The sequence below is a fragment of the Merops nubicus genome, unplaced genomic scaffold (genome assembly GCF_000691845.1).
Source record: "Merops nubicus isolate BGI_N331 unplaced genomic scaffold, ASM69184v1 scaffold31921, whole genome shotgun sequence".
NCBI classification, from domain to species: domain Eukaryota; kingdom Metazoa; phylum Chordata; class Aves; order Coraciiformes; family Meropidae; genus Merops; species Merops nubicus.
Window position 1 is genome coordinate 1 of NW_008590761.1, and position 17,141 is coordinate 17,141.

Here is a 17,141-nt window from a genome sequence, read left to right on the forward strand (position 1 = left end):
TATATATATATGTGCAGTTCATATCCAGGTCCTGCAAAAATCTAAAACTATGTGCTTCACTTCATGTAGCAAAGGCACCTGTGTTATTCTCCCTTTTGGACAAAAGATGGTATTGTGTTCCGGGTTTCCTGATGAAGAATACATTGAGCTCTGAATATCTCACTCCCATCTCTACGTTGAGTGACAACACAAACCACGAGAGAAGGCAGTGCTGTATTCCTGCTTACACTGGAAGAAGTTGCTCTGCAGGCCATTTGAAGCGTCAAACTTGTCACAAGGGAAACCGAGAAGAACTGTGAAGCAGAGGGATAGTAACAAAAGGCTATTCTGGTGTGAGGATAAACTGGAGTCATTCTAGCTCCATAAGCAGATGTTGCTACTGGATTGACATGTGGAGCCTGCTCCTGCTGGCGACAGGTAAAGTTTGCCACTGGGACAGACGCAGAGCTCATAGATAGTCTGGCGAGGAGCTGAAGAGCTGGAGGAGGAGGAAGAGGAGGAGGAGGAGAAGGAAGAAAAGGAGCCCACTGGTAGATTTCCCAGGCGGATTGTATCTGCATTTAAAAATATCTAAAAGAGGGGGAAAAAAAAGAAGTAAATTTCTTTCAACATTGTAACATATTTTAACAAAGTGTTTTGAGGCAGTCATGAAGTCTTTTTAGACATATGTAAAAAAAATAGAAATATTTTATTAAAAGTATTTGAAAGATTATTAGAAATATATATTAGAAACTATTATTCTTAGAAATAAAAAAGCTGTCAACATTTCTTGGTTTTGAACTCTCTGTAGCTGTATACCTATTAATGCTCATTACCACAGTATGTCCAAATACTTCACCCAATATATTTATTCACATACAAACGGTGTCATACAAAAACATTTTCACAATACTCTTGAATAGATTGAATTTTCACTTGTACATTTTATTATTATAATTTATTCATTCATGGCAGTAGCATATCCTTGCTCTGGAATAATTTGTATTTTAATAAGTGTGAAGTGCTATTAAAGTACATTCCCCAGTGTGTTCCTGTAAGCAGATGGAAATATGTGCTGAACTGTGCTAAGTTGTAGGGGCTTAACAACAGCTACATCCAGAGAATAATTAAATAAGGGTACAGAGTCATACACACAAAATAAAGAACTTATTTGACCTAAATTAAGAGAAAAGATTTCAGGTTAAAGTCTTATTAAAAAGGTCATCAAGCTATTCTCATTTGTTTCTGAACACTGCATATGATTTTAAAATATTGGGGTTTTTAATCTCCTTCCATTGGAAATAACATGAGTCATGAAACTGTAGATTCCAGTAATCTTCATTTATCTGCACAAAGTTCTGCAATATTTATACTTACATTTTGAGGGTTTTTAATAAACAATGTCATGAAATTAGGTAACCAAAGCAGGAAAAATCCATGTCTTCTACTGTTACAAACAAAGGAGTCTTCATCTTAGGATTTAATTTTTATTTATGGAAGGAGTAAATGAGAGCCAAAGATCAGTCATTACTTGAAGTGCAGACTAGGAACTTGTAGAAGACAAGTAAAAAATTAAAATGTCTTTAAGCAATACAGATAACAATATGAACACTAGGAAAAGGCAAGTTTCTTAAATACTTATTAGTGTTTTTTATTAGGTATTGAAAAATCAACAGAGCCATCTTGACACCATTATATCACAACGTTGTCAGTACATGTAAAGAGCCTAGGGAGATAGGGCATGTATTGTTATTTTTTTCCTAGAGGAGACAAGTACTATTTTATGATGAAATCAGTGGTACATGTCAGAAAAGCAGCATGGGAGCACCACTAGGCCACTGCTGGAGAGAAATGGGAGAGCAGGCTGGGAAAAAGTTAAGGTGGCTGGATAAAATCCCACGCAGGGATGGATGTAGATGTTACCATTCACAGCAGAAGCATTGCAAATGACTGGGATCACTGAAGGAAATACAATCTGAAGTAATCCCAAAGAATGTAGCTCTCAATCATTTTGAATTCTCCAGCTCCTACAGTAAGATACTACCATTGGTGGGAATTTACACTACAAGGGACGGAAAGGGAGAATCTCAGGAGGCACAGGTGACAACTGCATGTCACAATGCCTGTTTTAAATCGCATCCTGACTGGTAGAGGAATTGATCACAAAACTGAAATGCATCAAGTTATTATTTTAATTCTCTAATTTATATGGTAAAGGAATGGTATATTTACACATACACACATGCATTTCTGCTTTAGCAGTTCAGTACCATGGACCTGAAAAAATTAGGAGTCAAAACCCCTGCAGAAATAATTTAGACGGAAGAAATGTGGATGGCATTTGGAACAATTTAATAATGTTCTGCTGGAATTACAACTGAAAAAAAAAATTGTAAATGTAAAAACATTCAGCTCAGCTAGAAGTAAATGCGAAAGTAGCTATAGCAAGCATAATAAGAAAACAAAATAACAGAAGGGGAAAAAAAGAATTTAATACAAAACTAGAAGCTAAGAATTGGTAAAATGTAGGAAGGAAACAAAGGACATAATCATCAGTCAGTGGAGTGATAGATAATAAAAAGTACTCTTCCACTTCTCATATCAAGAATAAAAGAAATGTTAATAAGTCTACTACTAATATAGCAATTTTGGAGTTCATAGTATTGCATAAAAATCCAGTAGTATTCAACACTGTAAGCTCTATGTAAGTATATCTTTTATACCAAATAGTGCTCAATATAGTTCTGTATTTTGAGAAAGATCAAGTATTTATGACAGAGCATGACTTTGACAAAATATTTTCAATTTCACCAATAACTCAACAGGATATTAAACAGGAGTCAGTAATGCCATATACATTTAATCAGCAGCTCCTGATAACTTTTAACAACTAGATCTCAAAACCAAATCTGAGGAGCCTCTTGGATGACTAATACTGATTTTCAGTATTTCAGAGCCCAAATATTGGAATATCAAAGAATATAAGAAAAAAAGACTATTTTTATGCTATGTTTAACAAAATGGAAGCAGTAGACACTAAAATATTATATACATGGTAATAAAAGGCACTTCAGTGTGGAAGGTGTGTAAGAAAATCCAACAACAGTACAAGATTAATTATTTGTAGTTTTGACAGTATGTGTGACTGGCCAGTTTAACAGTTTAACTGCACGTGTGATAGGGAAGGATCATGAGAAAGCTGCAAATCAAAATCAAATGGCTTCTAAAAGACGTGTTTTGATTCAAACAAAAAATAACAAAAAATGAGAAAGCATATGTGTCAGAGATCAGGCTAGATTAAACTCTCTTCAGCTTTATTATATTTTTGTTCAGAAGATAAATATTTTTATGTGTTTGTTTAGATCAGGACAGGTATCCTTCTGCAACCCCTCATTGCAGATGTTCAGTAGTGCACTGCCCAGAGACTTGAATTAGGGGACTTACTCCAGTGCGCATTATAGGGCAATGTAGCTCAGTTATTTTGCTCATTAAATTAAATGATCTTTTTAAGTATAGCTATGCACGCTTGACCACCAGTTCTTACAAATTTCACACCGTGATACAGATAAATCCAGGTTTTTCTGGTGTCATGATCTTGAGCAGTAGCTATCAGGTCCTGTCCCAGTACACATCCAGATCAGGTAAGCAATGTGGATACTGGGGTACGGTGTCTGAGAAAAGCTGAAGTGGCTTCTCATAAGGGTGCAACTGCTGTGATGAGTATTAACAAGCTCCATGCCTTTGCAGAAAGATAGGAAGGCTCTGCAATTTAAGCAGACTCCTATAGCTAATCCCTGGGTAAACCCAAGGTGAACAGGATTAATAAAAATGACTTAAAGCTAGTATTACATCTATTCTGTACATGTGCTGTCAAGGTTATAAATAAAAGACTATATTTACAGATATAGCATTGCTATCTATTACATAACCAGGGGGCCAAATATGTCATCACAGTAGTCCAATATGCATAAGGAATTTCAGTGGAACATAGCCTATGTTTGAGGATACATCCTCTCCCTCTTATCATCTCCTAAGACCCAAAATTCATGGCCAAAACATCCTGCAACATCAGTAAAACTTAAACTGTTTACTGGTTTACAGATAATGTTATGAGGTGTTTAAAGGGAAGGGAATTGGTGACAAGACAAAAAAATGAACTGTATTATGTTCTCCGGGAACACTTGCTAGATGACAGTAGTTATTAGAAGTGATTATATACACAGTCTTTCTCTAATCTTTTGTGCTGTGAAAGGTACAAGATAAGCCATTGAATACCTCATATGCATCAAGGTCATGCAAGCCAGTTATGCTCTTTCTGAGAGTTCCACACCTCAGCAGATAAGTAGGTAAGGATAAACCCAAAACTTTTATCCATTCTTGAACCATTGTAGGAGTCTGACTGAGAGATTACAAAACAGAAAAGGGCAGCTACTCAGAAAAAATGTTATTTCACAGAGAGAGCAAAGCACTGAGCAACTTCATTCTCTCTAAACACTTAATGTTTAAAATACCTGGATCACCACTTTGTCTTGTGTATCTTAGTGCTGAGATGAATATCTTAGCCCTATAATATTTGCATGTAGACCTGGTTTCTGGATAATTAAAGTAAAACAGAATCAGCCTGGAGGCCATGAGATAGGAATGAAAAAATTGTACTCTTTTACATATGTTTTTTGCTAACAGATATCTGCAAGTCGTCTGCTCATTAGACTGTGTTAATGCAAACAGTGAGAGGGAAAGCAAGAGAAAGGTAAGCAAGAAAATATAGAATAGAATCATAGAATCACTATGGTTGGAAAGGACCTCCAGCATCACCAAGCCCAACCTTCCTCCCAGCACTTCCCTAACCACTAGACCATATCCTCAAGTGCCACATCTGCTCATTCTTTTAACACCTCCAGGGATGATGGCTCCACCACCTCCCAGGGCAGCCTGTTCCAGTGTCTAACCACTCTCTAAGGGAAGAAATTCTTCCTATTATCTAATCGAAATCTTTCATGGCACAACTTGAGGCCACTTCCCCTCATCCTATCATCAATAATTTGGGAGAAGAGACCAACACCAGCCTCGCTACAAGCATCTTTTAGGTAGTTGTAGAGAGCAATAAGGTCTCCTCTCAGTCTTCTCTTCACTAGACTAAACAACCCCAGTTCTCTCAGCTGGTCCTCATACGGCATCTTTTCCAGCCCTCTCACCAGCCTCATTGCCCTTCTCTGGACCTGCTCCAGTACCTCAATGTCCTTCTTATCCTGTGGTGCCCAAAACTGGATACAGTACTCAAGGTGCTGAGTCCAGGGGCACGATCACCTCCCTACTCCTGCTGGTCACACTGTTTCTGATACAGGCCAGGATGCCATTGACCTTCTTGGCCACCTGGGCACACTGCTGGCTCGTGTTCAGTCAGCTGTCCACCAACACCCTCAGGTCCTTTTTCTGAAGGAAAGGACAAGAAGGAAGTCTGAAAGGTTGGTGTTCATCAACCAGCATGAGGAGACTGTGTAATGACATCTCAGTAAACCTTTTTGGATTCCCTTAGACTCTTCAGAATTAATCTGAATTATAACAATGCATGATTTTGTCTCATCTTTTTCTCTTCTTCCTCTTTTCATAGTCTATCAGAAGCATACATACAAAAATGATTATCTAGATTGGGTCGCTAGACTCAGCTATATAATTTCCATATTCCGGTGTGTTTTAATATTCAAGATGGATATGAGCTATAGGATAAATTGCAGTACCTTAGTTCACATGGCCATTTGTTCTAACACCAATCTGTTTTTCTGACATTTATTTTAAAATCATTTGCCTAAACCAGCCTTCATTAAATCTGAAATACAGTTCTGAGAAAAATAAAAAATATTTATCATGGAAAATTAAAATATTAACTTGATAGCATATAAACTGTAAAATCTAAACATATGCTGGCATAGTATCTGGAACCATATCTGTCTTAAGAGTATTAAGCAACAGTTAAAATAGTGAAATGAATGTGAAGACTGGGGTGAAACTGAATACATTAAGTATTCTAGTACCACACAAACTCTGTTGTGCTAAAATGGTAAATACAAACTTGGCCTCTTGTCTGCTACACTGATTTTGAGTAAACTTTGTCTGTTAAAGAGTACATTTTTAATGTGACAGCTACAAGCATCACCAAGGGATCAGCCTCATTATGGTAGAAACAACAAATACAGTCTACAAACAACTAGGAAATACAAGGGCATGAAGAAGTAAACAGTGAAAAGGCCACAGACAGGGCAAAGAATACAAATGTATTTGTAAAAATGAGAAGCCTCTGTGCATCTTTCTCCTTTTATTTACTTGGTATTTGGTAGTCAATGGGATGCAATCAAAGTGCAGAGCCTAACTTACACAGAAGCTGCTTCCAAAAATACATAGCAGCTGAGCAAGACTCATAGAAGCTGAGGCTAGTTAGCAGCTTTCTCTCTCAAAAGGTGATGTATTGTCAAAACCATTATTTGTTAGACCAAAGAGTGGACAACATCAAATCATCTTTTAAGCTTATTATCATTATATGATGAAGTGTTTCAGGTTAAATTCTAACATTTTTAATCCCACCAAAATTCAGTGTCTACAGAATTAAAAATTGATCTGTTATTTTGCATTGTGTTCATATGTGAGAGAAGCAGTAGTCAACTAGCAGATATGCTGAATTTCCAGACGGGATATGTCTTTTATTCTTATGTGAACCAACAGATTCAGCTGGAGCCTGGAGCTTCACATTTCATTTTCCTTGTAAGTATTTACTGCTTTAAACCATTGCTTATGGTTTATTTATAGAATAATGCATAGTTCACAATTAAATACCAAGCTATAATCGAATCAAAGGATTCTGTTGATGCTTTGACTCACAAGGATGCATCTTAAAATCTTTATAAAGGGCAGCAGAATCTGAGTCTAAATTACAGCCCCCAGTATTCAGTCTGCGATCATACATTATAATGTGTAATAGGACTAAAGAGATTATAATTCTGCAGTAAATAAAATGTATCAAACAGTAGAAGTCAGAATGGTTGCAGAAGCTTTCAGTTGATGATGTGGTAGGCTAGAGATTATTCTGCATGAAAAATAAGGCTAGAGGAAAAGTATTTCATAAACACATTTATGTTCTTAAAAACCATCCAGATGTTATTCCTAAATAAAAGGAAAATATATGTTTCCTAGATTAATCCACAATAAATTAATAATGTTCTGCCACATGGCTTTAACTGGTTGATTCCAAGTGCCACATACCTATTTTTTGGCATAAGAGGGCAATAATTATGCTCTAGAAGGAAAAATGTTAATTCACATACCTTTGATTGTTTTTTGAATAAGCTTACAAACATTAAAAAGTTAAATTTAGTTAATCAGTGTGATAACAATACCAAAAACTTTTATCTTCCCTGGTACAAAAAATGTCTTATCAGAAAATGGTTCACAGATACATTTCACAAAACTATTATTCTTTAATTCATGAAAGAATCATGAATGATATCATACATTTTTAGACTAAAATGATTATTTTTTATAGAAACTTTGTTTTGGTTTAGAATGTATTTTCTTAAAAATGAGTATAAATCCTTTGCACTTTTTTCCTGCTGTTTGCTAATCTGTGGTGTATCTGCTGGGTTGTAAGCAAGGACACCAATCAATATCTTGTTATGTAGACATATTCTCTATCTGATGTTTACCCTGGTTCCTCACACCAGGCTGTAATTAGTCCAGCAGTTACCTAATGGGGTAACTTTGCACAACCAGGGATGCTGTGGAAGCTCTTCGTATGCCTACCAAAATGTTTTTGCATTTTCCTCTGACTTTCTCCAGTGCAAGACATAAAATAGTGGACTATAAAGGCATTGGCCAGATCTCAGGATGGAATTTCTTTGTGGATTTAGGGTACACAGTTCTTACTGGAATTTTAAGTGTTCAAGAGATAATTAGACACTGAACTTTTGTCAGATATACACTTACAGAACAGCTCGTTGAGAAAGAGTGGGCAAAAGTTGGAAGCTTGTTATCTGATAACTATCATCCTAACATCTACATGGGAAATCGCAGATGTGGAGTCCTACTTACCATGCAGAGGAATAATATGTAATTTAATAAGTTCAGCAAAGTCTGCTTTACACCGGCATTTTTTTTCTACAAAGCATTTAATACTGTATTGAATTCCAGTTGCGAATAACACATGATATACTCATTATAAATTTTCTTGGGTTCCCATTCTCAAAGTTCAGCTGAGGTTGTTAGGACATCATTTTCAAAACTGCATTTTCAATGTATTGCAATAAATACTGAATAAAAATTAGAAATCATGCAATAAATTCACAATGTTGATATAGACAAAAACGCCTGATGAATCCACAGATAAAACATTTGTACAAAGCACTACAGAGGAGCATGATACTAAACCAAGACACTATAGATACAACCATTGCTTCAGGGATCATGGGGGACTGAGGAAAGGTAATAGTATTTCCTTTTTTAAATTTTCATTTGAATTTTACTTTTTTCCTCTGGAAATATCATGAATGGAGAGAACAAGGAAATGTAATCTAGGTGAAAAAAATTATGTTAATAAACATAGGAAACATACTAGATTGGGTCAAGTAGGGATTTACAGAGGGGAAGCAGAAAAAGTTACAAGAAATTGTAGCCGTTGTAATAAAAACGCGCACAGAAAGGACAAAGGTAAGGAAAGACAATGCTTGCTACTAAGAGATGATTAGATTGTCCTTACCCCTATTGGGCAAGAGTAACAAAGATTTTATATTTAGAGAGGTGGTAAGTAAAAGTGAAACACAGCGGGAGGAGCTGGTTTATGAAGAAACTCAGAAATAAGGTAAAACATGTGGTATGTAGATATCTGAGGCTCTGAATAAAGAAAATATTGTGCTTTAATTATGCACAACAGATATTTGCATCATCAGAAAAATGATATCAAAATAAGTCTTGAATGCAGTATATTGGTCAAAAAAAATTCCTCTCTGCATTGTAATGCAAAGAGTGTGCATTGCAGGAGATTATATGTCACAGATGTGAATGCTGGTTTTGTTTGCTTTTACTTATCTGGATACTTTATAAAGACTCTGAGAACATTTGGTAGAAAATACAAAATACTATAAAAGCCAAAAAAATTTCTGAAGAGCTCCCTCCCCAATGAGAGACTTACATTAAACAACAAGTTTTCAATAAATGCTGTAACCTGGCAAGTCCCACTGAGAACAATTTGAAAATCTATCAATTTCTCCAATGTGCCTAATAGAAATCTGAGACACTTTGCTATCTTTGCATGAGTTTATTTTTAAAGTTTCATCATTCTAAGGATTGAAGATTAAAGAATTCTCACACCGGTACTCTTTCATGCATTTTTGCAATACACGGATTGCCAACCAAACCAGTGACTGAATGTAAAATAGTTTTCATGAGTTTTCACAGGTTTACTCTTTCTCTTAATTTGTCAGATTCACCCAAAGTAAGTTTTTACCACTATCACTTAGCTGTATCTGTCCAACATATATGCTGAAGGACTGGGTAGGTTTTTCCTTGACTCTTAGGTGAAAAATAATTTTTATCTATATTCATTTAACTAGTATTTTTTTCCAGTGTGAATGGAACTTAGTAATTGAAATATTTACTAAAACCAAATAATTATCAATAATTGAGAAAGCTAAACCAAAATTACTTTAATGTAGGCAAATGCAGAATACTTCTTCTGATGTTGACCTTGCTGCTGAATAAATCATCCTTGTATTGTTTGTGTTACACTGGGCAGAGCTGTAGAGCATTTCTCTACAGGCTAAACTCACCTCCCCTTCTGTGGACTGTAAATGCAGTTCTTTCCTACAGGTAGCCTTTAGGTCTCCTGCAGCTGCATTGACTTGCACTCCCCTGGGTGCTTCCATCACCAAAGATCTAGTAGGAGATTCAAGTCTGAAAGACAAAAACAATCACTGAGAAAAAATGAACTGAATCACATCACCAAAACCCACCCAGCCTCAAGTCCCACATTGCATGTAGATATGTAGTATTTTGAAAGGTAAAGAAGTAAAAATTCATTACATGTGTGATTCTCTCACTACTCTTTATGGCCCGAAGCAAGAAAAAAAATTATGTGTTTAAATCTATCCTGTTTAAGACAGCCTTTAAGCATATACTGATATAATCTTGTCTGCTTAGTGATGCCTTCCAGCATTAGTACCTAATTTACTTTACCATACTAATACTGAAATACAGGTACTTAAAAATCCATGTCTCCATGAGTGCTTCTGTAATGGTAGGTTAATAACTAAAGACTGCTTAGGGATTGATGACAAATGTTCAACTTAATAAAAAGAAAACAAAATGCTTAGAAAGATTTAAATAATTATGTAAAACTGATTAGAAGGAGTTTGCCTTCACAGGCTCATTCGTATTTTGGGTAGGTGTAGCAGTATTACATATGAAGAAGAAAGGAAGAGAAAATTTGTTATATCTCTACTATTGTGTTGTTTTTTTTTTGTATGCTATTTTTGTTTTGCAAAATACTCATATCACTGGGTCTTGGTATCTTTTCTCAAAGCAACTATTGCTCTTCTACTGTCAGTCTTTCCATTTCTCTCTACCCTATACTCAAGATGCTCCATCAACCTTAATGCAGAACTATGATACTTTCTTAGCTATGTTCTCTCTCAGTATTGTACAGATTACAATTGAAAGGGAAGTACTAATGCAAGGATTTCATAGAAGACATGCTCCCATGCTTAATAGGAAAGGTGGTTGGATGAAAACTGTATTGAACTGGGAAATAAAAATTTGGCTTCCAGTTGTGTTCAGCTGTAGACTTATTGCATAGCCCTATTAAGACGGAGACAAGTCTTTCAATCTACTTATAACCCAGTAATACAATGACAGAACACATTTCCACTTTAACTGAACAAAGTTGTTGTTTTGTTGTTTTTTGATTTTTTTTTTTTTTTTGTAAGACAAAATATATCAATGATAGAAATGTCTAGAATGAGTAGCATGAAGACAACATTGTATTTCCTTTTTCAACAAATTGCATTTTGAGTGTTAGGTCACATCCATCCAAAAATATAATGAGGTACTAGATGTGAAAAGGAAAGAATAGTTTGACAAAGAGTTTGCTACAGAAAAGCCAAATGAAAGATCTATCAAGCAACAGAACAAGAAAATTTCAGTGTATTTCAACTATTGAAGTTTTTTAAATGTGCAGAATGGTGATAGATTATTATTTTGAAACCGGAATGTCACATATCCATGCAAAGTAAGACACTGAGATGCTGTTTATGAAATATTTGTTTGTTAAATGTCACTGACATTCAATATGGAAAGGATTAAAAAAAAACCAACAAAACAAGAAATTATTTTTCAACACAAAATGAAACTATTAAAAAAGCAGATGTGCAGATAGAAGAAAACACTATTTGCAGCAACCTACATTAAAAATGCATACATGAGATACATATAGATAGAAACAGTAGAAAAATCTATATTTCTGTTACTGCTAAGCCATTTTCTTTCTTTTTTTTTGACACTATAGGGAAAAGGTAATAGAATGTTCTGCAGTTCTTTGTACCGGGGATGAATCTAAATATAATTAATTATTTAATCATGTATATCAGTGTATTTCAGGTGGTACTTTGTGAACTTCTGACAGCTGTAAGACAGCAGAAAGAGTTTACAAAACCTTTTAGAAACCACATAAAATTTAGCAATTAGGTTTTTGAAACTCTGATGCTTTAATGAGATTTTACCTTGAATTTGAAAGGAAATTGAATTGTGTAAATGATTGGATATTTCCATTCCATAATTTTCAGCAGTGTATTTTTACAATTTATAAGCTGCTTTCCAGGAATATTAGCATTTCTCCATGGCTTCAACTGTCATTTCTTAATCAAGAAGATGAAAGTGCTCTTAACTACATTTATTGCATTGAAATGACGCGTATTAGCGAAGTAAAAAACATTTCTGGTTTCATAATGTCAAAACCACATTCAGATATGACTGAAATTTTTCAGCAGGTAGACAATAAAAAAACTATTTGGGAATATAATTCCAGAAACTATAATATTGTTTAAAGAATAAACTATTCTTTTTCTATTGCAAAACACATAACAATATGCTATTATGGTCTATAGATCAGAGTTGTACTGTCCTAGTTTCATCACTGTTTTTCGTGAACCACACCAACATGATTTTAGAGAAATGGAAAGTCATTTAAGACTTTTGGGCAATTAATTTCTGAACTTGAGAAGTTGTTACTATCAGATTTCTACACACTGTGGTGAATAAATTTTTCAGGCAATAGGTTTCTTTTTTAGCAGTTTCCTGAAATCAGATGATGTGGTAGAATTGTCTATGAATTGACGATGATCAGCAGAGTAGTTTCTAAAACACCAACCATCTATTAATATAATTGAATGCTCAATCTGTTTCATAGTTATCAATTTGCTTTTATTCTTATTATTCTTCGAATGGTCTACCTCTGAAAAGTGACTTAGTTACAGAATCTTCAGCATGCTACTGGAAATGCAAAGGTCTATACACACAGATTATTTCCTTAATGTTTTGAGATAAATTATGTTTGATATGCAGCTGCTTTATAGTATTTTTTCTTTGTCATATTTCTGAAAGCTTAAATCTCTGTTATAAATTTAGTGTAACTCTCCACATTATAATATTCATTCCTCCATGGAAAAGTGCATTATTACAATAACATATCAAGAATTTGCTTTCCTTTCAGATTTACTGATCATTCAAATCTATGAGTGAATCCTATTAATATAATTTATTTTTTATTTCCCCAACAACAAACAGCTGTGATGGAGAAGGTAACTACTGCTATTATTAAACAGAAATTACAACACTGTAGGAAAGACATAGAAACTTCTAAAATTAAGTTTTTAAATATTACAATGTGCCATGTTGCAATATGTGATGCAAACAGATATCTATCCAGAGCAGAGAAAGGCTGTTTTTTTTTTTTAATTACCAATTGTTAATTTATGATGAAAGATAAATTTCAGTGGATCAAAGCTATATGAACTTGAGTTGCATTCATTAAATAATTATTGCTAAAAAAGGAAACTTTTGAAATATCTTTAATTACGGTCCTTTGAAGGTGTTAAAATATTTCTCATCAGAAATGCAGAAACATTTATTTTTCATTTGGTGTTTTCTGTTTACAAGCTGACCTAGATTGTATTAGACAAAAATAATTTAAAAAATTAACCACAAGTTTAAATTCCTGGTTTTAAGAAATTTTTTAGATTTACTTCTTGCATATCCCTCATACTCGCAAGGGATATAATTTATCTATGTTAATTTTACTCTGTTGGCTAGCAGAAGGTATTTCTTAAAATAGAAGGAATAGAAAATTCCCCTGTGCAGATGTGAATAATTTATTTGCTTCGTGTCTATTTAAGCAGTGGCTTCAACTCATGCTACTTAGTAAAATGACTGATATGAACCCACTGCCAGTTTGGAATTTGTATTCAAAACAGGGGATTAAAAAATATGCTGTCAACTAGAGATGGCACATGTAAAAAGCAGGTACTCATTTCCCTTTTACTGGCATTTTTACATCTAGGGGTCCAGAAACATTTCAATACTTCCAAGTATTTAACTTTTATATGATTGTTTTGCCAACATACATTGTTGTGGCTTTTTTCAGTTAGCATAGGAATGCTGTTATTAAAAAAAACAGTTTATACCCAATAGAAAACTTACACATTGACTTGGTAACCTTTTTCTATTTTTCTATAGATTAAAACCACTGTGACATTGATCTTGCTGCCTGTAGATAAAGAGATGTGGCAGACAGGAGTTGCAGAGAGGTAAGATACACAAAGAGAAGGGAAGGAGAATGGATGTGCCAAGCATTTCTCTACCCCTCTTCCTACGTCTTCTTTGTAAACAATCACTCCCAATTCCAAAATCCCTTAGAATGCTGGGCCTTCCTCTTTCACATGTGAAACAATTTTGTTTCAAATTAGAATTAAAAATTAAAAAAAAAATATTTTTTTTAGATGTTGTGTTCCAGAAACCTGTAATAATTTTAAGTGTATATACTTTCTATTTCCATTATTATGAAAAATACCAGCAGCTTACCCTGATGCTCAAGTAAATTGATTTCAAGAGTCCTCAAGTGAGATCAAGAGTTCTTAAAGGAGTCCACTTAACTCTTTTATCATCATGGTGACCAAAAAAAGAAGTAACTAAAAATCTCCTTTTGATACGTTTACACGTATCAACATGTGCACCTCTGGAAAAAAAACATGAGAATCACTGCCAAAACAGTTATTTCTCCTGAAGTTTGTTGTATTCTAATATTTTTAACTAAATATTTATATTTTCAGATTTTTTTTTTTTTTTAATTGGAGTGCAAGGATAAATGTGCAGGCCTTGTGAATCCTTAATATTATTCACTGATCATGAGCTATCCTTTATCAGTAAGAAAAATTCTCATATCTTAATGTGAAGCTTTCTTTATGTGAGAACCTCACCTTTAAGGGTACAATCTGGCTCTCTATTTTGTGACTTCATAACATGAGTCTTAAGTAAAAGAAAGTTAAATAGGCAATAAATGAGTAAATATTAACATGACTTTTTTGCCAACATGGACAATAAACCTAAATAAAGAAGAAACTTTCTTGACTTAAATCAGAACAGTACAATGGCATTCAGTATAACATTTCATGTTATGTCCATGCTTTGCATGTAACTGACTTTGGCATGTGTTTGCACTAGGCCCTTACTATAACTCCTGAAATTCTCATTTAACCCAGAAATGACCTCACCAGGCTTAAATCTGAGTTCTAATTGCTGTGTACATGCCACTGGTTTCAATTCAGTGGATATGCATTATCACAGAGACACCTGAAAGAACTGAATATCTCCATGTTATTTGACATAGATGATAAAGCAGAAAAACAATTTCCTCACGTAGGGAAATAAAGGATCTCTTCTGAGAATATAAAAGGTATTAGTTACTGAGGAGGAAAAGTAAGGAATAAAATGTCATTCAGGAGCTTTTCAGTGATGTTATTAAAGAAACAGAAAAAGTAGAAGCATCAAGGAAAGGTGAGGAGCGCTGGAGAAAGGAAATGTGTGAAGCAAGAGCTTGACAAAATAAGCAGGTGATGTGAGGAAGGTTAAGAGAACCTAATGCATGGTTTCTTAGAGTGGGTGAGGGCATAGCCAGAGTAGCTAAAAGCAGGGATAGTATCAAAATTAGAAATAATATTAGGAGCATAACAAACAAAAAACCTAACTGGAATCTCAGGTAGTAAAGAATCATGCATTCTAGAATGTAAAGTCCACTAAAACTCAAACTTTGAAAATAAAAAAAAATATGAAAATAAAAGAATGTAAGGTTTAGAATGTGTGGTTTTATTTCTTAGAGAAATGCCACAGCATGCTTCAAAGTCTAAACTTTCAGTTTGTGAGACGAAGATCTGCAAATGAGGCAATCCAAAATAATGCTTTCAGGAAAGGTATGGGAAAAAGATTCCTCATAGCTCTGACATCATAGAGCTATCCCTAATTCCACCCAAAATGCTCCCCCTTCCCGTAGTCTTCTCTACTTTTGTTCTGATCTTAAGCCCCTTCTACACATGCCCTGCCACTCCACTAAACATCCTTACATAAAGTTTCTTTCCAGAAATAGTTCCATTACCCAAGCTGTCTTTGAGAAAATATTTTCCTAAAATAGAAATCTCCCTTGTCAGAAAGAGACTGAAGCAACATGCCCACATATAATACTCAAGTGGCTATCAAGAGTGAGATCTGAACATAAAGTGCCTCAGGGAGGCTGAAGAGCCAAACCAGCCTCTTTGAACAACCAGAGACATATGAAAACTGGTTGGCATAAAATCTCAGTTTTGAAAACCACTAGCTTCCTGTGCTTGGGAAGTGACAGTCCAGACCACCTGCAATCTTCTAACGATATCTTCAATATTGTTTCCTTAAAGGGCCTTAAGCTGCTATTAAGAGTTGTATTTTAGCTGAGATAAACCGTGACATGGTTTTGATCCATATCTTAAGGAAACTGCACCTCAAGTGGAAAATTATTCTGATGAATTTCTTTTGACAGATCTGCATCAACCTCTGCAGATTAAGCATAGCAGAGAGTTTGGAACATACTACCTAGTGGCTTGTACTTGGACTGTATCTAAACAGTCCAAGAAGAAAACAGCCTATCAAAAATAAAATAAAATAAATCATAAAAGGTTTGGTGAGTTTCCTTTCAGTCACTTTTTTAGGCCAAACACCATTTAGGATAGAACTAGACATATTTTTTACCTTCTACAATACAAAATAGAGCAGTAGACTATGAAGAAGCCAAACAGTTTTTTTTTTTTTTTCTTTTTGACAGTGAATTCTATCTTGAAATACAGCCGAGGATAGAATGAAAATTGCAGCATAAGACATGTAAAATCATTCATTCTCCTTTATTGCTCAGGCTACCCTTGGAATTCTCTGTATAATTAAAGACATAAGCAATAGGAGCTGTTTGGTGAACTGCAGAACTAATAGTATTATAAACTCATGTACCCCCTGTAACTCCTTGTAACCACACAACCCTCCTATGCTCTGAACCTCCTCTTTCTTATACTCAGTCTGTATGAGCTTCAAATCCTTTGTCTGGCTCCAACATGGTGCTAGGACAGGAATCTAAACCATACCCTCTGTACCTGCAACACTGCTAGGAATCCCATGTCCTTTGTGTACTATAACTATGACCTAAACTTGAAGCAAGATACATAAGAAGTTGAGAGCAGTCTGAAGCCGTGTGTAAACAAATGGGTAAGATAACAGCAGTAAATACTAATAATACTAGCTGATTTTCTGAATTTTGATTTCTCTAGTTAAGCACTGGTTTGCAGAAAAGCACACAGAAACTTAAGGATCTTTTGCTTTCCTATCAAATATGGATGAAACTACTTAGCTGCTTCATAAATTACTGGAAACATGAGGGGAGAGGATAGATAGTTACATCGCAAAATTAAGAAGCCTTGTTTTCTTGGGAAAGTGGCTAAAGAATGTCATAGAAAACGGAGATACTCCTGGGAAGGGGAAAAAGAACATGAGTGAAAAAATCTCTGGGGAGAAATTTAGTATAAGGAAAGAATAAGGAAATAAAATGCTACTCAAAA

The 17,141-nt window shown here is 34.7% G+C and overlaps 1 protein-coding gene across 1 annotated transcript; it reads right to left on the reverse strand.

The window, feature by feature from the left end:
• Window positions 1–354: 354 nt before the first annotated feature.
• Window positions 355–9,915, reverse strand: SGCZ (sarcoglycan, zeta; the record flags this gene model as incomplete). The annotated part of the gene is made up of 2 exons (XM_008950065.1): window positions 355–570; window positions 9,792–9,915. Coding segments are annotated over 2 exons (340 nt in total), but the record flags the coding sequence as incomplete, so codon positions are not given.
• Between the last annotated feature and the right edge of the window lie 7,226 nt (window positions 9,916–17,141).